At 38.5% G+C, this 25084-nt stretch overlaps 1 protein-coding gene across 1 annotated transcript in view; it reads left to right on the top strand.

Annotated features, from left to right (window-relative positions):
- Positions 1-245: 245 nt before the first annotated feature.
- The window catches only part of LOC106870675 (cytochrome P450 20A1), a 28045-nt gene continuing 3206 nt past the window's right edge, over positions 246-25084 (top strand). The window contains exons 1-9 of the mRNA XM_014916829.3: positions 246-552; positions 9328-9377; positions 11588-11757; positions 13041-13183; positions 16040-16204; positions 18565-18640; positions 19897-20076; positions 21906-22023; positions 24236-24347. Coding sequence (XP_014772315.1) covers positions 481-552; positions 9328-9377; positions 11588-11757; positions 13041-13183; positions 16040-16204; positions 18565-18640; positions 19897-20076; positions 21906-22023; positions 24236-24347 — 1086 coding nt within the window. The 5' untranslated portion in view covers positions 246-480. The remainder of the gene's footprint in view (positions 553-9327; positions 9378-11587; positions 11758-13040; positions 13184-16039; positions 16205-18564; positions 18641-19896; positions 20077-21905; positions 22024-24235; positions 24348-25084) is intronic.

The raw sequence follows: 25084 nt of genomic DNA, 5'->3' as shown, positions 1-25084 counted from the left end.
TATTCTAATGTGTAACCAGTTTTTGCTGTGTGTGTGTGTGTGATACGAGATCGACGACCGGCGAAACTTGGAAGCGACTGTCAATAAATTTATTTAAAATATCTGGCTCAACGTTTGTAGGGAGTCCTTTATTCAGTTAATATTTACTTTTATATATTTAAATTGCCGGTACAAGAAATTAACAATAATGATGCGTGTACGTGTTTTAAACCTTTTTCTGAATTAGGAACTTTTCTTTGGGTTTCACCGGCAGCTAAATATTTTGCTGTCCACGCAGCAGCGGCTGCATCCCATTGATACGTTGCAGAATTTCGTGGGAAAACCTGATAACACTAACGAAGTAAAATCAAGATTTGCAACGAAACTGCTAATTTTTTTTCTTTATATTAATCAGAAGCAAATAGACTTTCCTATATTTATATTTCAACTTCCGATTTTGTTAACATTTATGAATGCAAATCTAGGAGGCTTTCCACGACCATGCTCGACTTCGTTATATTCGCTGTCTTTTTCGTTGTGACTTTAATAATTTCAATAATTTACCTTTATCCAGTAAGTATTATCATTTTATGCAATTCTTCTCGTTTCCGATATGAAATTTTGTCTACTCTCACTGTATAAATGAATTATCGTGTAAGTAGTAAAGAATTGTCATTTATTGTTTGGCTTTCCATTTGTTTTTGTTGACTGAGAAAATATTTGATACAATGACGCAAACCCCAACACACTTAAATTCTCTTGACGGACTTCGTGAGTTTTCTTTTTTTTTTTTTTTTTTTTGTTAGCTGAGAATTAAATACGTACTCCTTTCACGCAACGCTTTCCAATTACCAATACAGAATGACTATAATAAAAAAAAAATACTTCATAGTTTACTAATACTTTCATCCAAGTTACATGTCTTCCCAACTTACCTTTTTTTCCCTTTTACCCTTCTCGTAACTAAAATAGTCTAATGAATAACTACCACTCTTCTACTATGATCTTATTTATTACCTATTGCTATTAATCGATCTCCGTTTAAATAAATTGCTAAATTGTGACTGGCGTAGTTTGAACACGAAACTAAACCAGTGAAACTATTGCATCTAGTTTTCAAACTACATAAATTCCTTTGATACGTGTATGATTAAGTGAAGTTTCATTTTACATTTTGAAGAAATAAAAAAAATTTCTGCTGGACATTGACCATCCGTTTTCTAAATATAGCTTGTTTTCAGTATTATTACTTACCGTGGGTACTGATGTAAATATGAACTGTCTTTGGTAAACTAATATAATCCTTTCTACTATAGATAGGCACAAGTGGTAATCTTCAAGTTTAGGGGGGTAAAAAAAAATAAATAAAAATATTCAAGGGAAATAACTGAACGACTTACCAGTATTATCCGTTTTCTTCTAGCTGTTTATAAATAAATCACACCCTAATCCTAACCCTAACGTCAATCAAATCACGTGTGTAATTTATTTATAAACAGATGTACGGAGAATACTGGTAAGACGTTCAGTTACTTCCCTTGAATATTTTTATTTATTTTTTTATCCCCCTAAACTTGAAGATTACCATCCTTTCTACTATAGATAGGCACAAGTACTTGACTAGTACTTATTTTATCGATCTCGAAAGAATGAAAGGCAAAGTCAACCTCGGCGGCATTTGTACTCAACGTAAAGACGGACGAAATACCGCTTAGCATTTTGTTCGGCTTGATAACAATTCTGCCGGCTCGCTGCCTTAATATGATCGCCAGAGCTCTCTAAATTTGGGAATTTGCTTTAGAAGTCATGTATCTCACGTTAACGTGGGAGCCTGTACATGATCATCTGATATGCTAGAAATAATCATCTCTCTCTCTCACATACACAAATGATACCCAACTATCTTAAAAAGACACATTGGATAATGTCCACTATGCATGAAAGAAAAATGCTGAGAGGGTGATGGCTTGAATGTACCCGATTAAAGGTCTGCACTATTAGGGGCTAAGCAACGCCCTTGTTTATTATCACCAACGAAGGGATGCAGTGATTTGACCTGTTATAATTAGTAGCTAAATCTTGTTCGAATCGCACTCTGTCTAATGAAAAAAATATGGGTGGTGTTTTGATTTAGTGCTCCACCCAGTTATATTTTTTCCATTTAAAAAATTTTTCTTTAAATGTCTGTTTTAAACATCAAATATTGTGAGTTTTACGGAAAGAAGAAATCAATTTGTATTTTTTGTTAGCTCTCCCTACTCTCGTTTCGTAGTCCTAGACCGGTTGTAACTTTTTTTTAACTTTCTCGAAAGTTGTTTTCTGAATTACATTTTGATTTTGTAAATGGGAAAACATATTACAAATTCAATTTTTTAAATCTCTTCTCCATTTCGGATTACACAATCGACCGCAAACTTATTTATATTTAACACACACCACCAGTTTAATTTTTCTTAACGGTGTGTTGCTTATTGAAAAAGACGGTGGTTACAGCTAGAATGCTATTGATCGTTGGGTGTTGTCCTGGACTAAACGATAACAAATAGGAATAAATGACTAATCACCGGAAATAAACTAAGTGCCATTGCACAATTTATTTAGTTTCTTTGTGTTAAGACAGTAAGCTGCAGAACCGTTAGCACGCCGGACAAAGTGCTTATCAGAATTACGTCGCGGTCGACTTTTACCTCTCATTCTTTCGAGGTCGATAAAATAAGTACCAGTCCAAAACAGAGCAAGTCAGTGTAATCGACTTTCCTTCCCCTCAAAGACTGCTAGCCCTGTGCCAACATGTAAAACCATTATTTAGTTTGCTTATTGCTGTAAATCCTTTTTGGTGTCCCCTCAAATATTAGTGGACTTTACTAAATCAGTTTTTCCAACACAAGACCTCGACTAGTCTTTTTTGACATCAAAAATGCCTTATTTGATGGCATAAAAGACGTACACTCATATTAGATAGGGTGACCGGTAATAAAGTCACAGAGAAAAAGTCACAATTAATTTATGGGATCTGGACAAAACCCCTCTAACTTACTTTCCTGTAACTTTTTTCTTACCTGGATTCATTAGATATAGCCCAATTTCAGCAGTTCATATTCAGAATTAAAATGTTTTTTGTGCATTAAAACGTATAATATAGGCCTAACTTCATACATAGAATCGATTTTTTTTTTGAGATTTCTTTTGAGGAAAAATGTGCACATCGTATGTGTGTGCCATGTAAAAAGCACCCATACCGGTTCCATGTATATAGCACCCATGCCAATGCCACGTATAAAGCACTGATGCTGGTGCCACATAATAGCCCTGGTGCCGGTGCTATGTAAACAGCACCCAATACACTCTGTAAAGTGATTGGTAAACAAAAACTAGAATTGAGATGAAACCTGCTGCCATCAGAGAAATGCTGTGCACAATACACAGAAAAGAAGTAGGTAGTAATTGCAAATAATGTATTCAGTGGAATCAAAGGCAAACTGATAATGAATAAACACTTTGTAGCAGACGACAGACTTAGTTATCAATAAGAGTACCAGTAAGATAATTCCACTGCTCAGAATGTTCCATATCAATTTTTGGTAGCTTCTGTACAAAGGTACTTGGAAAGCATAGTAGCTTGAATAAGATGGAAAAAGTAGCTAGAATAAGACATGGAAAAAGTTCTGGGGCTTATGGCATCTGTCAACAAGGGGATTCGCTTTGAACAAAGATGAGATTATCCACTGCTTGTGTACAAACTGTGATGCTGCATTTTGGCAAAATGTGGGCACAGAATGCAGAGAATCCAGTTAACTATGTGAATATTGCCGATGAACATTCTGTATTATAGCCACATGTTAACGAATCTGTGTGCATGAAAATAGGAAGCAGGAAATGAAGAAGTCTGTCATATATGTTTAAATATGTATGTTTGTATGGTTTGTATTTTCTCCTTGTTTTACACATGTTCATTAACCATAAGTGTAGGCGCAATGGCCCAGTGGTTAGGGCAGCGGACTCGCGGTCATAGGATCGCGGTTTCAATTCCCAGACCAGGCGTTGTGAGTGTTTATTGAGCGAAAACACCTAAAGCTCCACGAGGCTCTGGCAGGGGGATGGTGGCGAATTCTGCTGTACTCTTCCACTACAACTTTCTCTCACTCTTTCTTCCTGTTTCTGTTGTGCCTGTAATTCAAAGGGTCAGCCTTGTCACACTGTGTCACGCTGAATATCCCCGAGAACTATGTTAAGGGTACACGTGTCTGTGGAGTGCTCAGCCACTTGCACGTTAATTTCACGAGCAGGCTGTTCCGTTGATTGGATCGACTGGAACCCTCGACGTCGTAAGCGACGGAGTGCCAACAATTAACCATAAACAAGACAATAACCTCACTACTGAATATTGAATATAGGCAAAGTCATATGCTTCAGATATTCATGAAAGCATGTCTGAGCATCTTGACATATTGTTTGATCTTTATACACAAAAAGACTCATAACTTGTGTCTGGGCTGTTTGTTGCTTGATAGACTAGGGGATTATTTCTTTGCATAGAAACAGGGCGGAGGGGTTGGTAACTGGAAAGGCATCTGGTAGTAGAAAAACATACTTCAGTGAATTCCATCTGACCCATGCAGGCATTGAAAAGTTGATGTTAAAATGATGTACTTGTTGAACAGTAGTGATTTATGCCTCACACAAAGTCCAGCAGTTTGAGATGTTAAGTATTACAAAATCTTACTTGTAAATATGGGCTGATATTAGAAAGAGTACTCATCTTTAAATACTGTCTCAAGAAATCTTGTTTAATGCATGACAGCATAGAAAAAAGATGGCATAGACAATAAAAAAAATTATAAATTTCCATGGCATAGCTATGTAGTAAGAGATTTGCTTCCCAACCACATGGTTCCTGGTTCAGTCTCACTATATGGTACCTTGGGCAAGTGCCTTCTACTATAGCCCTGGGCCAACCAAAGCCTTGTGTGTGGATTTGGTAGACAAAAACTGGAAGAAACCAGTCATGTTTGTGTGTTTGTGCTTGTCCCCCATTGGCATTTGGTAACTGCTGTTGGTTTGTTTACAGCTCTGTAACTTAGTGGTTCAGCAAAAAAGATCAATAGAATAAGTAAAAAAATATAGAGTTAAGACCCCCCTTCGGTTGTGAATGACCATGGGATTGCACTTAGTTCCCCTCCGAGACACAAGTCTGGACAAAGTTGTTTGTAGAAGACCGACAGTCGCTCATGCATGTCAGCCTCTCTTCTCCATGCTATTGATGCTATCCAAGGGAAAGGCAAAGCTGATACAGCTTTGCACTAGTGATGTTGAAACTCATTTCTAGAGCTGAGTGAACTGGAGCAACATGAAATAGTGTCTTGCTCAAGAACACAACACACAGCCCAGTCTGGGAATCAAACTCACTACCTCATGATTGTGAGCCTGATGTTCTAACTGCTGAGCCATGCAAATATCAAGCTTAAAAAAAAAGTACTGGGGTCAATTTGTTTGACTAAATCCTTCAAGGCAGTGTCCCAGCGTGGCTGCATCCAATGTCTGAAATGAGTAAAAGACAGACATTAGTAATGTTAGTATTGTTACAGTGCCAAAGATAAGGTCTTCACGTATCCTCTGTATTCCTCTGATCACTCTTTAAGTGCAGCTAATGTCAGAATATTTTTTTCCTCTCTCTATATTACTCACATTATTGGTTCCACTTATTTTTCAGCCTGTTGATGCTGAAACACTTTTACTTCATTTGGTTGTATGAATGCCAAACTAGGAAATTTGTTTTCATTCTTTATCCCTGTCCAACAACTGACTAAAACACAGCATTATCCTGGGCAATTGCCAAACCGATATGCTGCTGCAGCAGCCATGTGGTGGAAGCTACTTCACCTATCTTCACCTCGATGGCATTGATAAAAACCTGTATGGAAAACCCAGCCGTTTTGTCTTGTAGTATTTTCTTTAGATATTTTTAGTGCATGCTGGAAATATGCATTAAGTTGGTTTTTGAGATTGTGATTTCTGACAAGAGCACAGGGCCACATTTTGTTGGGGAGAGGTATATAATGAGTCATACGGAATTGCTTGCAGAATTTGGTGTTGCTCTGACCTACTATCCTTTCAGGCTTGATTAGAATGTTGTCCTGTCAAGATTGATTAGAAAAGAAAAAAAAAAGTTTCAAAGTAGTAGATTGCCTGAATTATTAGCGTTGAAGAATATGAAGTATCTATTCTTACTCTCTGTGTTCTGAAGGAAATGCCTAAGACAACACTGATTTCGAACTGTAGGGATGTGAATTTCTCTTGGAAAATTTTATCAAGAAGAGAATCTTAGATGTTTGGGCAACTGCTAATCTTCAAAATCCTTACCCTGCACCTTGGTGCAGGTCCAGATTCATAGTCAACTGTGACCAACCAAAGCACCTTAGTACTCGCCTAGTACATTTTCATCAGCCCTTAAAAGGTTGTATGGCAAGAATTTCAACTGAAATAAATTTAATGGGGCATCACTGAATACGACAAAGCATTTTGTCCACCATTCTACTAAGTCTGCCATGCCACACACTACTTTTTGTTGGCAATATATTAGTCCAGTTTGAATAAGGAAGTGACCAAGATTTTGAAGCATACAAGTGAAGGATGACAACTGCTCACGAACCAGTTTCATCTAATTCACGTTGGTTTTGTTACTGCTTATTTAGTCCCATTTCAGTCTCTATTTAGCAGATCTGTAAGCTGTTCAAGCTGGGATCATCTTGTCTTTGTTTAACCCTTCTGCATTTAAAATGGCCATATCTGGCCCAAAGATTCTACCTGTTTTATGTTCAAACAAGCCAGATCCAGCTTCCCATACCTATTGTAGAATGTTATTTTAAAAAGAGACAATTGTATCATCAAAATATTGAAGTTACGTGATAATTAGGTGCAGCAGTGGCTGTGTGGTAAGTAGCCAGGTGCAGGAGTAGCTGTGTGGTAAGTAGCTTGCTTACCAACCACATGGTTCTGGGTTCAGTCCCACTGCATGGCACCTTGGGCAAGTGTCTTCTACTATAGCCTCGGGCTGACCAAAGCCTTGTAAGTGGATTTGGTAGACGGAAACTAAAAGAAGCCCGTCGTATGTGTGTGTGTGTGTATATATATATATATATATATATATATATATATATGTGTGTGTGTGTGTATGTACATGTTTATGTGTCTGTTAGTCCCCCACCATTGTTTGACAACTGATGTTGGTGTGTTTACGTCCCTGTAGCTTAGTGGTTCGCCAAAAGAGGCCGATAGAATAAGTACTAGACTTACAAAGAATAAGTCCTGGGGTCGATTTGTTCGACTAAAAAGGCGGTGCTCCAGCATGGCCACAGTCAAATGACTGAAACAAATAAAAGAAAAGAATAATGTATGATTAACCCCTTAGCACTTAAACTGTTAGAATATTTTCTGGTCCAAGTATTTTACTTGTTTTAAATTCAAACCAGCCAGATCTGGCCTCTCACACCTTCTAAGAAGCACCAGTACTGGTTCCACGCAAGGAGTGCCTGTTCCACACAAGGTGTGCCTGTCCCACGTGAGGAGTGCCTGTCCCACGCGAGGAGTGCCTGCCCCAGGCGAGGAGTGCCTGTCCCACGCGAGGAGTGCCTGTCCCATGCAAGGAATGCCTGCCCCACGCGAGGAGTGCCTGCCCCATGCGAGGAGTGGCATTCTAAAAAATGTCATTCTAAAAAATACACAACCACGTCATTGAAATTTCCAAAGTATGAAATAATGTATGATTAATTTCTGAACAATATGAATAAATAATCACTACTTTTGACATAATAATCTGAATAATTGAGGATCAAGGTGCAATGCATCTAGGAATACACCATCCTGCATGCATATGTCTTCTGCCTCTTTCTAACATAATGTTTAAGTTCAAGCTGTCCCTGGCTTAACAAACCTATGATGACAATCATTCTAGCCTTAACTATCCTGCCTTTTCAGGGATATAAATGTTGCACTATATTATTGTTTTCTTTTTCAAGATGGTAGGGTGTTGAGAAAGATTTTGGTGATATTTCTTGGAGGTTTAGCAATTGTGCAAAGACTTCTGGATGCTTCTTAGTTGGGTCATAAGTTGGTTATGTGTTTCAGGGGCTAATTTAAGCAATGTTTTGTTTCGGAGTACAGATATGTGAAATTGTGGCCCCAGTCTAATTCAAAAAAAAAAAAAAAAAATGCTCCTAACATTAGGAAAGGCATCCTGTTGTAAAGACCATGTCAATATAGACATTGTGGGGGTAAGCGCTGTCCCCTGGTTTGTCAGCTCCTGTCAATCCGTCTAGCCCATGTCAGCATGGAGACAGATGTTAAATGATGATGATGATGAAGATATGCAAGTCATGGGGATGGCATCATTTGAAAAAATTTGAGAGTATTGTGTAACATGTAGTAGCAGTATGTGTTAGTTTTGTTACACTTAATTAGCAAAACTACCTCTCAGAGTGGTTGGTGTTAGGAAGGGCATCCAGCTGTAGAAACTTTGCCAGATTGGACTGGAGCCTGGTACAACCTTCTGGCTTGCCAGCCCTCAATCAAACTGTCCAACCCATGCTAGCATGGAAAGTGGACGTTAAATGATGATGATGATAAGGTGAGATGAGCCAAAGAAAACTTTTTGGTGGTTGCTTAATCTGCTTGAAATAGAAGCCAAATTTCCCTCAAATCATTCTCTATCTTTAAAAAAAAAAAAAAGACAACTATATCTTTCTTACATTATCTTTTGTTCTAGTCATTAGACTGTGGTCATGCTGGGGCACTGCTTTGAAGAATTTTAGTCGAATGAATTGACCCCAGTACTTAATTTTTTAAAGCCTGGTACTTATTCTATCATTCCCTTTTGCTGAACTGCTAAGTTATGGGAATGTAAACATACTAACACCAGTTTGTCAAGTGGTGGTGGTGGTGGTGGGGGAACAAACACACGGAAACGCACGCGTGCGTGCGTGCACACGCACACACACATTTATAGAATGGGCTTCTTTCAGCTTCCGTCTGCCAAATCCACTCACAAGGCTTTTGTTGGTCCATGATTATAGTAGAAGACACTTGTCCAAGATTCCACACAGTGGGACTGAACCCGAAACCACATGGTTGCAAGCAAACTTCTTAACCACACAGCCAAGACTGCACCTAAAATATAACCAGTGCCTTCTCAGCTGCAGTGTCTTTGTTCATAGGTTTGTTTGGTCAGTGCTGACCTGGGGTTGAACATCAAGGATGGAAAGTTGTAATGCACATCTGGCATCAGCAAGAAAATGTTTTTTTCGTTTGTTTTATATCTTTATATTTAAATATTTTTTAAAATTCTCTTTTTAGGGTTCAAGACGGCCAACTACAATCCTGGGACTTGAACCGTCTTCCAAACAGTATGTTCATTTTTGTTGTTTTATGAAAAAAATATACAAGAATATTCCTGTCTGTTCAGTGGGAATGGGGAATTACTGTACTCTTTACTCTCTTTACTCTTTTACTTGTTTCAGTCATTTGACTGCGGCCATGCTGGAGCACCGCCTTTAGTCGAGAAAATCGACCCCAGGACTTATTCTTTGGATGCCTAGTACTTATTCTATTGGTCTCTTTTGCCAAACCGCTAAGTTACGGGGACGTAAACACACCACCACCGTTTGTCAAACGATGTTAGGGGGACAAACACAGACACACAAACATATACACACACACACACACATATATATATATATATATACATATATACGACGGGCTCCTTTCAGTTTCCGTCTACCAAATCCACTCACAAGGCTTTGGTCGGCCCGAGGTTATAGTAGAAAACACTTGCCCAAGGTGCCACGCAGTGGGAATGAACCCGCAACCATGTGGTTGGTAAGCAAGCTACTTACCACACAGCCACTCCTGTGAAAATTTACTTTAGCCCTGTATCTAAAGGCAAAAATAAGATACTTCAATAAGTATCTGTCTAACCCACTGGTTCTCAACTGGGGTCCATATGGCCCCTGAAGGTCCATGTAAGATTTTTGGGGGTCCATACAGCAAAATAGTAAATTGGGAATCCACAATAGAATTTTAAGGGCCTCTGAAAAGATGTTGTTTTAGATGCATATATTGGTATGATTTGCAAGAAATAGCTAGGTTTTTTTCTCTAACGTTTTACATAGTTCAACTTAGATAAGTTAATGTGTGAAAAACAAAATAGGAATTTTGAAAGAAGTTTCTATAAAACTTGTTTTTTTAATATAGAATGGCTGTGGGGGTCCACCTGAATAAACTAGTAATCAAAAGGGTCCATAGATATAAAATGGTTGAGAACCTCTGGTCCAATCCATGGAAATATGGAAAAACATGTAAAAGAACAAATAGTATCATAAGGCTTAGAATTTATAACATTCTTTGTGTTAGCTCTTTTGTAGGTATCTTGCTTAAGCAGTTCACTCTTACTTCATGTTCCAAACACTGGTTTAATAATAACAAGAGTGCTCAGAGAGCACAGACCTCTGCCAAGGCAACACTAACGTCCTCTCAACGATTAGCCAGAGATGATTTTTAAAATGAGAATATCTGAAATAAACTCGACTGCTCTCACAAATGAGAATACTAAAATTGAACTGGACTGCTCTCAAAAATTAAGTAAAAAAGGGAAAATAATCCAGAATCTTTATCCAGTACCAGATCAATCCTAAAATCTAATCAGTTTGTGCCAGTCACGAGGCCAAACATCCCTGAAAGTTTCATCTGAATCCATCCAGCAGTTCTTGAGATATCTTGTCCACGGACAAACAAAGAAACAAACATGACTGCAAACAACACCTGTGCCTTCACTAAGGCAGAGGTAAAAAAGATATTTTACCAAATACTTGTTTATTTATGAAATAATTTGTAACAAATGGTGTATCTAAATTAAAATATGACCTTGAAAAGAAAGATTGTAGAGGTTTGTATGGAATTCTGCTACTTATTTGTAAGTTGTTTCATTGTTTATAGAGATGCTACTTCAGTGGCTTAATTGTGTTAGTTAAACCACTTGAAGAGGTGCTACTTGCATTGAGTAGAAAAGGGATTTTTTTCCAAATGAAATTTATATGAGGCATGTGAACGAAGTGATTTACAGAATGTAAAATAGCTATCTATGTATCATACCTAAGGTATATACACTGTTGAGAGGTCAGTTATTGCAGTAACATCTCTTATGGACATATCTTTTAATAAAGAGAAACTGTAACTACTAAAAGAACAAAATATAATTGATAAAATGATAGTAGACATTTTTTCTTTTGACGATCATAATTCAACAACTTTATATCTCTATTCCCTAACATGCTTGAATGAGAAATCTTTGTCTTTGATATAGAGAAAGATGAATAAAATGCTAATATTGTGAATAGCCACCTGGCTGAATAAAAATCTAGTATGCCAGATTTTAATTCATACAGAATTTAGTTTTTAGGTTTTATTGATGTGAAGAAAAATGATGTAGTCGTTTCCTATTTCTTGACATAATATCCATAATATGTCATGTCTTTTCTATTTTTCTCTTCCGATTTGAACTTTAAAAAAATTAATGATGTTTTAATAATGTAAATGACTAAACCCTCTTATTTTACAGAGATGGAAATTTGGCTGACATTATTCGCTCTGGAAGTCTTCATGAATTTCTGATCAATATACATAAGCAGTATGGTTCTATCACTTCTTTTTGGATGTCAAATTATCAAATTATCAGTCTGGCATCTCCAGAACTTTTCAAGAACCAGAAGAAAATTGTTGACCGATCAAGTAAGAATTGTTTAACCCTTATTGATGAGGAAAATTCTAAATCTATAATATAAATTGGACATGGGTGATCGTTGTATTCTTTCTTGTCTTGAGGTTCACAGCCAAATGGCTGGGTGGATTCGCGTGAAAAATGGCACACATGTGGAGACGGGTGCATAGATTGGAATGCGGTTTGTATTTTTTTCCTAGCCCCCATACTTACCGAGAAAATTGATTAACACTTTTTCTAATGGAATTCTCCTGTTTCTTCCGCCATTAAAACAACCAGTTGCTCACAGCCAGCATATACCATTTCGCTAGCAACATGGGGAATACAGGATGACAGTCAGCCAAAACTTTCGCTATGCTATCTCTCTTTCACCTCTTTGTGGAGTTAATAATCTTAATCTTTAGTTACAGTTTCTCATTCAAACTACATAATAGGCAGAATTGTCAGATTAAGACAGTAGGGTGTTTTGAGGGAGATTTGGCTGCTATTTCTACCAGGTCTAGCTACTATGTAGAGATCTGAACTTAATTGTCATTTACATATTTGCATTTCAAAAATTTAATAATCTTTTCCATAAATCAGCTATCATAAGCATACACCCACGCAAGTGTGCATGTGCGCACACACACGCACATACACACACGTCCATTTCATATATCTTCTTTCAATTTTTGCTCTCTGCAAATAAAATTTTTACAGATACAACTGCTTACAAAAATAGGGAATAATGTATAATTTCTTTCTATGTTCATAATTAAATCAATGTTTCAATGATTAGACAGAGGTCCAATAGAATAGCTCTCAGAAACAGACTACGTACAAATTCGTTCTTCACAACTGTTGAAGCTGTTTTCTGACAAGGGGTGGGGTGGGGTGTCAGGAAATTTTCATGCAGCTGGAGGCTCCAATCGAAACAAGGGACCCAAAATGATAAGATTGAGAAACGCTGTTATAGATTATGCCTTACCGAAAATGATCACAGCCACATCATCCAAACAGACCGGGTGAAACCGGGCTTAGCTGCTAGTATCATATAAAAAGAAGAAAACAGTCCTTTTCTAAACCTCGGGGTTCCATGATACCTGTTCACAGTAGACTTTGAACTTGGAATTTTAATGTAATAGTGAAATAATCCACATATATCTGAATTTAAAATTCTGAAGTATTTATTATTAAATATTTACCAACCATTTTATTTTTTTAAATTTCACTTATTTTCTATTTCTGCTTGTGGTAGTTTGTGTTATTGTTGTTTGCTCAATATTTCTATTATAATTTTTTTCAAACATTTTAGGTGAAGTCTACTTGCTGTTTGAACCACTTTTGGGATCAGAAAGCCTTTTTAACGGTGATGAATCAGGAAAGCAACGCAGAATTAAGTATACAAAGTCTTTGAATGAAAATTCTATCAAAATCCATTCCACCATTATAGCAAAGGTATTTCATGTTCTTAAGTCATTTGAAATGAATTTTCATAACCTGAAACTCTCAATCATGCATTTTTATACCCACTTCATACTGAGTCAACCAATTCTTACTTGAATTATTTTCATTATACTATACAATAGATCACAATTTTGCTCCTGTTTATCTCCCACTTATCAGAAAACTTTCTATAACTTTTTCTCTAATAAATTTGTTCATTATCACTTGACAACTGATGCTGGTGTGTGGTGATCCTTTGGTAGTAGTCCGAAAAATGTCATTTAGACCACGTGTGTTTATTTACATCACTTTGGCATTTTCCGTAAAAAGTGTTGGGTTAGGGAAGTGGGAAAGGACTCGAAAGAGATAGAGAGAGCGCAATTTCTTTTGAAGTTGGCATGCTACTTACCACAGTGGCTGTGGTAAACAGCAAACAACAAGCAAAAACAAAAAAAACATACCTTCCCTCTCTCTCTCCCTCTCTATCTCTCTTAACCCTAACCCTAACCTAACTCTAAAACCCTAACCCTAACACCCTAGTGAAGATCGTGCGGGTGTTACGGAAAAGGCCGATATTTCGGACTGGTATCGAAAGATCGCCCTGGTGTGTTTATGTCCCCATAGCTTAGCAGTTTGGCAAAAGAGTTCAATAGAAGAAGTACTAAGCTTATAAAGAATAAGTCTTGGGGGTCGATTTCTTTGACTAAAGCCCTTTATAAGGCAGTGCTCCAGCATGGCTACAGTCAGATGACTGAAACAAGTGAAAGTGCAAGAAAAATTATTGTGTCTGGAGGAAGGGAGTGGCTTGCTCATACATTTCATAGCCTTGTTGAGACTGATGAAATCTTGATGCTGTTGAAATTTACGAATGCTTGCAAGTTGATTGCTGCAGAAGAAAGCCATGAGTATGAAGGGAATTTTGAAGGGCTAACATTCTGGAAAGAACAAAGTGGTTAGTGCAGAGTTGACTGGAAGAAGAAGAAGCAGATGATATATTAAGGTTTTGTAACTTTGTTTCAATCATTATCCAAACTTTTTTTTTTTTTTTCAATATTTTACAGGGCTTCTGAAATGGGGCAGTAGGGGTGTGTGTGTGAGGAAGTTACTCTCAAACTGGACACTTGACCTGACCGCTTGCAATTGAGTAAAAAACAAAGACCAGGTGATGGTGTTAGAATGGGTGACAAATTTAAGTTTACTATGTGGGTAGGCATAAGAGGAATTTGAGCTCAGAATGCAAAGAGCTGGAACAAATATGGCAAAGCATCTTGTCCATTGTTCTGACATTTCTGCCAGTGCACTGCCTTAGACCAGCACTTTTATATATTGACCATAGAAGAATAAAAAGTAAAGTTGAGCTTAGCAGGGTTTGAACTCAGAAAGTAAGAAGCTGGAAGAAATTCTATTAGGCATCTCATCTGTTGCTCTGATGACTCTGCCAACTCACTCACTAGAAATTAAATTTACATCTACAGTGCTTGTTCTCTGATTATATGAATAGATATTTCTTCCTTAGACGACAAGGTTGCTATTTATATGGGGATAGGAAATGTGATAGTTGGATGGCTTATAACAGCTTTGGAACATATTTCAGCTTGGCATAAGTTCACTCTGAAACCCAGTCTTTGATATAACAGTAGTAATTATAAAACCCGTTTCCGTTTTATTTTAAATGGCCTTGCTCTAAGTTTGATGTGAGTTACCTCCCTTGAAACGTTCACCGCTTTTCTTGTGAATGGAATTTGGTAGAGAAAAACTAGAAGGCTATTGTGCCCATGTGTATGAATACGTTGTATAACCATTGTTTTCATATTTGTTTTTCCATGCAGGCATGGGTTGGGAGAGACATTGTAGTCGTGTTTTATAGCTGGATGCCCTTCCAGACGCTGTTCTTTCTAGTACTGTTGTTACTGAGGGACATGATGTACCTCTATTAACAAAGAATGTAAACTTCGAGAAAACTGGTCAACCAGTACTTCTTGAATGAAGTTCTTGTGATGTGTGTTCTACACCAAGATACAGGCACTCCCTTGTTGCTCTTGCCAGAAATGCAGTGAACCAGTAATCGACTCATTGGAAACATGTAATTTCTGATGTCCACTTCACCATTTACAATACAAAATAACCAGGATGGCTGACATGGAGTGTTTGACGAAATGCATTTAGTTAGATCCTTTTCTGTTACAGTTTCAAATCTTACCAGAGCTAACTTTACCATTTATTTTTCTTGAGTCCAAGAAGTAAATTACATTTTGATACTAGAATTAAAGTTCACTTAACTGTTCTTCTCATCACCATCATTATCATTGTTTAACATCTGTTTTCTGTGTTGTCATGGGTTGGATGGTTTGAGAGGATTCGTTAAACTCCAATGTTAGATTTGGCTCTTCCTACTACCAACAACTTTATAGTGTGTGCTGGGTGCTTTTTTCATGCCACTGGCACTAATGTAGTTGCTAAGTAACTTGCAAGATGGAAAAGATCCAGAAAAAGCTTCTTCGACAAGCAGGGGGTAGTATTTGAGAGTGGCTTTGTGCCAGGTATTGAGAGGTTTAAGTATGATAGAGGAACAAGCACAGGTGTCTTGCTATAGAAGAGATACATGGCTACCTCATATTATATAAGAGTGGGTAGGAATAGCTAGGAAGAAGATAAAGATTGTAGTGTTGTGGTGCCAGAGCAAACTTATAAAAATTGGTCTTCTCCACATGTAAAATAAAGCCCATTATCTTATTTTTCAAGAAGTTATCTTATTCATCAGTGAACTTTTATTTCATTTTCTTGTCATTTCTCTCTGAGTTGTACAATCTTTCTTGATGAAAGCAAATGAATGTTGAATTATCCAATCTAAACTGTTTCTTTTCTTAGATTACTGATGAATTACTGACAAAATGGTCAGTGATGAGCGATCAACATATTCCTGCAGAGGAGCACATGATGGCTTTAGCAATTAAATATCAAGTCCTTAGCACAATTGGTGACACCTTCAAAGACAACATGGGGATTTTCACATTGCGGAGGAATTTTGATACGGTAAGTGATAATGCCTCATAGTCTAGCTACACGGTGCATGCACATATCTGCTCTGTACATTCAAGAATGCTTATCTACCATTTCTGTTTGTATGTCCTTACCTGCCCTAGTATTGTATTTCTTGTCTATATATTGGTTTCAAATTTTATCACAAGGCCAGCAATTTGAGTGGGGTGGTAAATCAATTGCAGGTACTTATTTTATAAATCCTGAAAGGATGAAAGGCAAAGGCGACCTCTGCAGAATTTGAACTTGGAACACAAAGATGGATGAAATGCTATTAAGCATTTTGCCTGGCATGCTAATGATTCTGTTGGCTCTCTTTCTTATTTGTTGTTGTCTATATATTACTTGAAATGTTTTCTCCTGCCAGATTCTGAATTTCTCTTGTATTACATTAGATTGCCATAATGATGGTATATAACCATATATGTAATAGTAGAACTACATGTTAGCATGTATCTGTATTAGCCTTTCGATGGTTATTTTAGATGACTGTCAATATCCTCTTGGTCTTTCCCATCTTTGACTCAGCTGAAACATCCAGGATGTAACAGTTGGAGAGAGAGGGAGAGAGGAGTCGGGGTCTGATTCAACACTGGGCTGTTACTTATTTCAACTGAGTAAACTGGAACAATGTGAAATGAAGTGCCTTGCTCAAGGATGGAATGTGCTGCCCAGCCCAGGAATTGAGTGTATGGTGTTAGGATTAGGTGCATAACATCGTAACCACTTGCCTACACACCTTCACTATTGTCCTCATATATATTCAACATACTAAAATGTGTATACTTATTTCATATAACGTACATGTTCAGTGTTCACATGTATGGGTGCAGGCATGGCCATGTGGTTGAGACTCACTTTGCAACCACAAGGTTTCATGGTCAGCCGCACCATGTGGTACCTTGGGCAAGTGTCTTCCATATCTCTGGGTTGACTAATGCCTTGTGAGTGACTTTGGTAGACAGAAACTGTGTAGATGTTTATCACTTGTGCGTGCATGTGTGTTTGTACATGTGTGTGTATTTGTATGTGTTTGTATATGTATGTTTGTGTGTGTGTGTGCGTGTCTATATATATATATTTATGAGTATCCTTTTTCTCTCCACACCATTGCTTAACAACCAGTATTAGTTTGTTTATGTCCTCACAACATAGCAGTTTGGCAAAAGTACCCAACAGAATAAGTGTAAGTCTTCAAAATTAATTACTGATGTTGATCTGTTTTATATATATATATATATATCAATCGTCTCTCTTGCACACCATCAGTTGTGGTGTGCAAGAGAGACGATTGCGCTGGTATGGACATGTGGTGAGAATGGATGAGGATAGCTGCGTGAAAAAGTGCCACACCCTAACAGTTGAGGGAACCCGTGGAAGAGGTAGGCCCAGGAAGACCTGGGCTGAGGTGGTGAGGCAAGACCTTCGTACATTGGGCCTCACCGAGGCGATGACTACTGACTGAGACCTTTGGAAATGTGCTGTGCGTGAGAAGACCCGGCAAGCCAAGTAAGATCGTTGCCAGTGCCCCTGGACTGGCTCTTGTGCGGGTGGCACATGAGATGCACCATTTTGAGCGTGGCCGTTGCCAGTACCGCCTGACTGGCTCCCGTAGGATTTTCGAGTGAGATCGTTGCCAGTGCCCCTGGACTGGCTTGTGCGGGTGGCACATAAAAGACACCATTTCGAGCGTGGCCGTTTTCGTGCGGGTGACACGTAAAAGCACCCACTACACTCTCTGAGTGGTTGGCGTTAGGAAGGGCATCCAGCTGTAGAAACTCTGCCAAATTAGATTGGAGCCTGGTGTTGCCATCCGGTTTCACCAGTCCTCAGTCAAATCGTCCAACCCATGCTAGCATGGAAAGCGGACGTTAAACGATGATGATGATGATATATGTATATATATATGGTATGTAAAAAGCACCTTTCGAGTGTTGGGCCTCATGGTGGCAATAACAAATGACCGAGACCTTTGGCAATATGCTGTGGTTGAGAAGACCCATTAAGTCAAGTAAAATCATAGTTGTGGCAAATACTTGTGTCACGCAACTGGCACCTGTGCTGGTGACATGTAAATGCATTAGGAAGGGCATCCAGCTGTAGAAACCATGTCAAATCAGACTGGAGTCTGGTGTAACCTCCCAGCTTACCAAACCGTCCAACCCATGCTAGCATGGACAACAGATGCTAAATGATGATGATATATTTTGTATGTACTGAAATCTATATACACTCTTAGTTCACATATTACATATATATCTATATCCTTTGTTCACAGATATTCAAAATCTTGAACTGTGTATATAGCAGACACTTGTGTTTAAGTTGTTTTATATTTCTTTCCATTTGTCCAGTGTTGGTATGAAATCCAGAGATGCCTGCAGGATCTGGCTGAACCGGAGTCTCATCGGATACAAGCTTTTAAAGAAGGTATGAAAATATTTTCCACATTTACCATGTTTTTTTGCTTTTTTGCTTTGTTGTTGTTTGAATATGGGTGTGGCTGTCTTGTGAAGAAATTCGATTCAGAATCATGTGGTTGTGGGTTGAGTAGAATTAGGTACATCATATGTGGCTGTGTGGGTAAGAGGTTTGTTTCCTAACTATATGGTTTTGGGTTCAGTCCCACTGCATGGCACCTTGGACAAGTGTCTTTTATTATAGCCTTAGATCAGCCGAAGCCTTGTGAAAGGATTTGGTAGATGGAGACTGAGAGAAGCCCATTGTATGTGTTCACATATGTTAAAATGTGTGTGTGTGTGTGTGTGTGTTCATATATGTGTGTACTCTTATCTTGACATCACATAACGGTTGCAAATGAGCATCACCATCATACAAGTGACGCTGTTTGTTTCCAGACTCCTGTGAAAAACACATCTGGCTATGATAAATACTCCCCTGCTTGGAAACAGGTGATGGTTGGCAATAAGAAATGAATCTGGCTATGCAAACACAAAAAGGTGGATGTTAACTGATGAGGATGTTGTACTCACTACTGCAGTGACCCATTAGTCATGGCTGCTTTCCTTTTCTTTAGTACTTTTAGCGTCTGTTGCAAAATTAATGGGCTAGCTGTCTGCCTTTTTCCCCCGAATTGTGAATGATAATAGATAATGTCCATTTCATTTTGTTATTGTTATATTTAGGAATGATGATCATGATCATGATCATTTAACATCTGTTTTCCATGCTGGCATGGGTTGGACTGTTTGACTGGGCTGGCACATGGGAAGGCTGTGCCAAGCTCCAGTCTGATTTTGGCATGGTTTTCTACGACTGGATGCCCTTCCTAATGCCAACCACTCTGAGAGTGTCATGCGTGCTTTTGTGTGCCACCAGAAAGGGTGCCATTTGCGCAACACTGGTATCTGCCACAACTGCAATTTTGCACGGTTTGATGGGACTTCTTCTCAAGCATGACATAATGCCAAAGGTCTTGGTCATTGCCTCCATGAGGCCCAACACTCGAAAGGAACTTAGCCACCTCACCTCTGTAAGGCCTGCTTGAAAGGAACTCAGCCACCTTGCCTCTGAACATTTTGTCTTATTTCTAAAAAAAAGCTAATCACGAGAAATATTTTGTTAAAATCTGATTTTTTTTTCTTTTAATAAAGCATAATTTTTCATTTTAACCAGTTTTATGTATTTATTTACTTATATATTTTTTACTTTTTTTTTGTTTGCAGCTCAGAATTTTCTTGAGAAATATCTGCAAGATGCTGTTACAAAGCGGCGTGACCAGCCAACTGTTTCTCCAGAGAATTCCTTGCTAATTGATTTCTTGTTGAAGACTGATGCAGCTGATAGTGAAATAGTTATGGACCTCTTCATGACAATGATGTTTGATTTTCATACTCTTGGCTGCTGTAATGTCTCATTTAACATCTTTTACCGTTCTTTGTTTTATTTCAGTTTTCAAAACTTTATTGCTCTCCTTGTGCCACACCCTACCACTATATTAATACTGGCATTGCTTGTTGTGGTCTGTTGTGTACTCTTACAATGAGGTTGAGAGACCTGCTTTAGTCTCTCTATAAGTTTGTTGCATAGCATCCGGCCATGGATTTCTAGTAGTAGCAGCTCTCCATGGATCTGTAGGGGTAGCATATCTCCATGGATCTGTAGTGGTAGCATCACTCCATGGATCTGTAGTGGTAGCATCTCTCCATGGATCTGTAGTGGTAGCAGCTCTCCATGGATCTGTAGTGGTAGCAGCTCTCCATGGATCTGTAGTGGTAGCAGCTGTCCATGGATCTGTAGTGGTAGCAGCTCTCCATGGATCTGTAGTGGTGGCATCTCTCCATGGATCTGTAGTGGTGGCATCTCTCCATGGCTTTGTAGTGTAGCAGTCCTCCATGAATTTGTGGTGCAGCATCTCTCTGCAGGTTTGGTTAGCTTACAGTGCAACATCATCGTTTTTTTGGCTTTTAGTGCAACATCTTGCCAGGGGCTGCATTAAACTGCATTATTCTCTACAACTTGTTCCATTGTGATCTCTTCTATAAGAACATCTTTTTTCCCCATGACTCACCTAATTACTCTATCTTAAGTCTAGCTCTGCAAATAACTTACAAGTTTCCTGTCAATTAGTACTATCAGTAAAGGTAACATTTATTAACATTGGATTGAATAAAATAAACTACGCGAAACTTTGTCAAAAGGATTAATTTAATCATAGAGAATATATAAGAAGTATATATTTCTATATTTCTGCACACATCATCTTTATGCCTTTACATTCTGGTTGTTTTGGATGTTTTCATGTAAATTAATGTTGCATGTCCAATAGACTATATTCTGTTTTTCGCCAGCCTCTGCTACCTTCCACATTCTATGCTTATGCTCCAGTATTATGCAGCATCACATTCTTTTTAAATATCTGTTTCACAGTCACAAATTTATCTAGAGATTGAAATTCATTGCAAACAAAAATGTAATGATTCATCGTCGTTTAACGTCCGCTTTCCATGCTAGCATGGGTTGGACGATTTGACTGAGGACTGGTGGATCAGGAGGCGACACCAGGCTCCAATCTGATTTGGCAGAGTTTCTACAGCTGGATGCCCTTCCTAACGCCAACTACTCTGAGAGTGTAGTGGGTGCTTTACGTGCCACCGGCACGAGGGCCAGTCAGGCGGGTACTGGCAACGGCCACACTCGAAATGGTGTATTTTACGTGCCACCTGCACAAGGGCCAGTCCAGGGGCACTGGCAACGATCTCGCTTGGATGTCTTACTGGCAAAGGCCACACTCGAAATAGTGTATTACGTGTCACCTGCACAGGAGTCAGTCCATTGGCACTGGCAACGATCTCGCTCGAATGTTTTTTCACGTGCCAGGAAGGCAACGTTGGTAACAATCCACGGCCATGCTCGAAATGGTGTATTTTACGTGTCACCTGCACAGGAGCCAGTCCATCGGCACTGGCAACGATCTCCTTAATCTTAATCCAGGTGTCATACTTTCACTACAACCACATCTGGCAGTAGAGAACCTCTGCATTGTTGCTTGATCTGTTAGACTTGTTTCCAAATCTGCATCAAGTCACACTTTTCTGTCTCTGTAAAAAAAAAAGGAAGAAAATATTAGATAATATAGGTCTATTCTTAAACCCCAGTTTCGTCTCCCTTTAACTTAGCTTCTTTGTCTCTAAACATTTCTTTTGCTTTAATGCTTCTCAAACTTTTGTTTCAGTGTTGACTTGGTTGTTATATTTCCTTGCTACTCATAGTGATGTACAAACCAAACTTACAAAAGAAGTACAAACTCTGAAAGATGATGAAATTACTCCAGAGAATCTTAAAAAATTGAAGTAAGGAATGCAGTTTTCTGTTTTTTTTTTTTCATCTATATTCCCTCTCAAACTTTATATATCTGATTCCACTTGCTTGGCATCTTGGGTAAGTGTCTTCTGTAACGTCAAATTGATTAAAACCTTGTAGGTTGATTTGGTAGAGGAACTGAAAGAAACCCATTATATATACAGGTTGTCATCAACTTAGGACTACAATTGGTTCCGACTGACTGGTCGTAAGTCAGCTTATAGGCCTACATAGCTTTGTTTTATATTTTTACATTCTTAAGGTATATTCTCAGGTAAAAGTCACACACAGCATTCTGTATTATACTATTATGCCGGCATTAGTCAAAAATTTTGGAGTCTCAAGCAGTCGCCTTATAAACAAATATGAGGTTGCCTCGATGTCTCCACGACGGGATAGTCATCCAACATACTGGCGATTGATAACCAAACCTAGGAGAAGCGTTTGTTACCTAACATCATCTGTAGACGGGTTAATTTCTAAGAAATTAAATCCATTAGATTTTAGCTGGACTATTTAGTATTGCTTCAGGGAGCTGGTGCACCAATCATTGTAAAGTTGAGCAGTCATAAGTCGATGATGACCTGCATATGTGTGTATGAGTTTGTGGTGATGTGTGTGTTTTTGTGTACTTTTGTCCTGACATCACATGATAGTTGTAAACAAGCATTGCCATTATGCAAGCAGTGTCTTTGTTTCTAATCTTGTGTTGCTTGAGAAGACCCAGCAAGCCAAGTGAGACTGTAACCATGGCCTATGCCAGTGTAGTATAACTGGCTCATTTAAGAGTACCCTTCAATCATTGAGCAATAAACTGTGCTTGAGAAAACCTGTTGAGTCAAGTGAAATCATTGTTGTGGCCAATGTCACTACCGCCTGACTGGCACCCGTGCCAGTGGCAAGTAAAAAGCACCATTCGAGCGTGGTCGATGCCAGTCCCACCAGACTGGCTCCCGTGCTGGTAACATGTAAAATGCATCATACGAATGTGGTCGTTGCCAGTGCTGTCTGACTGGCTCCTGTGCCAGTGGCTTGTAAAAAACACCATTTCAGCATGTAAAAAACACCTACTACACTCTTAAAGTGGTTGGCATTAAGAAGGGCATCCAGCTGTAGAAACTTTGCTAGATCAGGTTGGAGCGTGGTGCAGCCTTCTGGCTTGCCAGTCCTGTCAAACCGTCCAACCCATGCCAGCATGGAAAGCGAACGTTAAATGATGATGATGATGTATTGAAACATGTCTGGTTATGGGGAAATATTGACTTTGCATGGAAACAGGTGAAGGCTAATGAAAGGAAGTGTATCCAGCTGTAGAAAATCTGCCTCAACAAATACCATCTGACTCACGCAAGCATGGAAAAGTGGACATTAAAATACTGATGAGGATGTTCTAGTTCTGAACTTTATACTGCGTAGAGGTTCTTCATTGAGAATTTTGAAGAGAAGGCAGTAGATTGTTGATTGGCAGTGTCAGAGAAGTTATTCTAATCGATAATGGGATCCATTAAATTTGTAGCACAGGCATGGCAGTCTGATTAAGAAGTTTCTTTGTCAACATCAACCCTTGGACATTAGTGTCTCAAGTTCTAGGACACATAAGGCTGGTCACATAGTTTCTATGGCATACAAGTGACTGAGATCACAACAATCCTCTAGAACAGGATGCCAGTTTGTTACAAAGTTACTCATTTACAGCTTGAGTGGATTGGAGCAATGTGAAATGATGTGTTTTGCTCAAAAGTACAATATATCACCTGGCCCAAGAATTGAAACTGCAATTTTGCAATCATGAGTGCAACCACTAGACCATGTACCTAAAAGTTACCATGTACCTTAAAGTTACCATGTACCTTAAAGTTACCATGTACCTAAAAGTTACCATGTACCTTAAAGTTACCATGTACCTTAAAGTTACCATGTACCTAAAAGTTACCATGTACCTTAAAGTTATCATGTACCTTAAAGTTACCATGTACCTTAAAGTTACCATGTACCTGTTGCTTGCACCTACAAGTTACACTACACCCAAATCAGATGGTCTTCTGTGTTGTTGTGTGTGCAAGACGATACAGATTGTGATGACCCATCCTATCCATTTTGCAAATTAAAACACAAAGGCTATTATATTATATTCTTGTTAGAAATATGTCTGCAAAACAATGGAATAAATTCTCTGTTTCCATCTGTTTCTTCTTTACTCAGATATCTGAAGCAAGTGTTGGATGAAACTCATCGATGTGCTGTGTTAATACAATGGTCTGCTTACACCCAGAGTTTTGATGGAGAACTTGAAGGACATAAAATTCCCAAAAATGTAATATATTTATTTTACAAATTTATCTTTAATTTAATTTATTTTTTAACTTCCTAAAATGTTATATTTATTTCAACTAACATTCAATTTTTAAGTTAGAATTTTAAAATCTTGTTCTCAGGCTTTAATGATGATAATAGATATTTGTAACTGAAGGTCTGTGTTCTTATCTCTTTCAATGGATCTGTATAAACATCTATATAAAAAAAATAGCTGCAATTGCATTCATGGGTTCATTTACAATTGCACCTAAAGGAAGGGGTTGTTTATTTTTGCAGGGTTTTAGGATTAATGTGGTTTTTCTCATTCTTTTTCCTCAATCTCGTGAACTTAGCCACCTACTTACTCTTTTCTATCCCCTGTCCACTTCACATGATACACATCCCTGTAACTTGGGTGTATGCACCCCTTCCCCACCACATCCTCACCATCTCTCTCTCTCTCTGTCCTTCTCTCTTTCCACTTTTTCTCCACCTGAGATAGCCATGTTTCTCTTCTACTTCAAGACAACAGTTTCTGCCCCTCAGTACTACTCCCACTTCCCACTTTAGTTGAGGGGTCTTGTCCTGCAAGTTACTTGGTGACCTCACTGCTGCTGGTGTCATGTAAAAATCACCCAGTACATTTTGTAAAGTGGTTGGCATTAGGAAGGGCATCCAGCTGTAGAACCCATACTGAAGCCCAAAACAGAGCTTGGGGTAGTCTTTTGACTGGAAACCACCCAACTCACAACAGTA

This window comes from Octopus bimaculoides, chromosome 1 (assembly GCF_046866305.1).
Source record: "Octopus bimaculoides isolate indiv1 chromosome 1, ASM4686630v1, whole genome shotgun sequence".
Taxonomy (NCBI): domain Eukaryota; kingdom Metazoa; phylum Mollusca; class Cephalopoda; order Octopoda; family Octopodidae; genus Octopus; species Octopus bimaculoides.
This window is presented reverse-complemented; position numbering and strand designations above follow the sequence as displayed.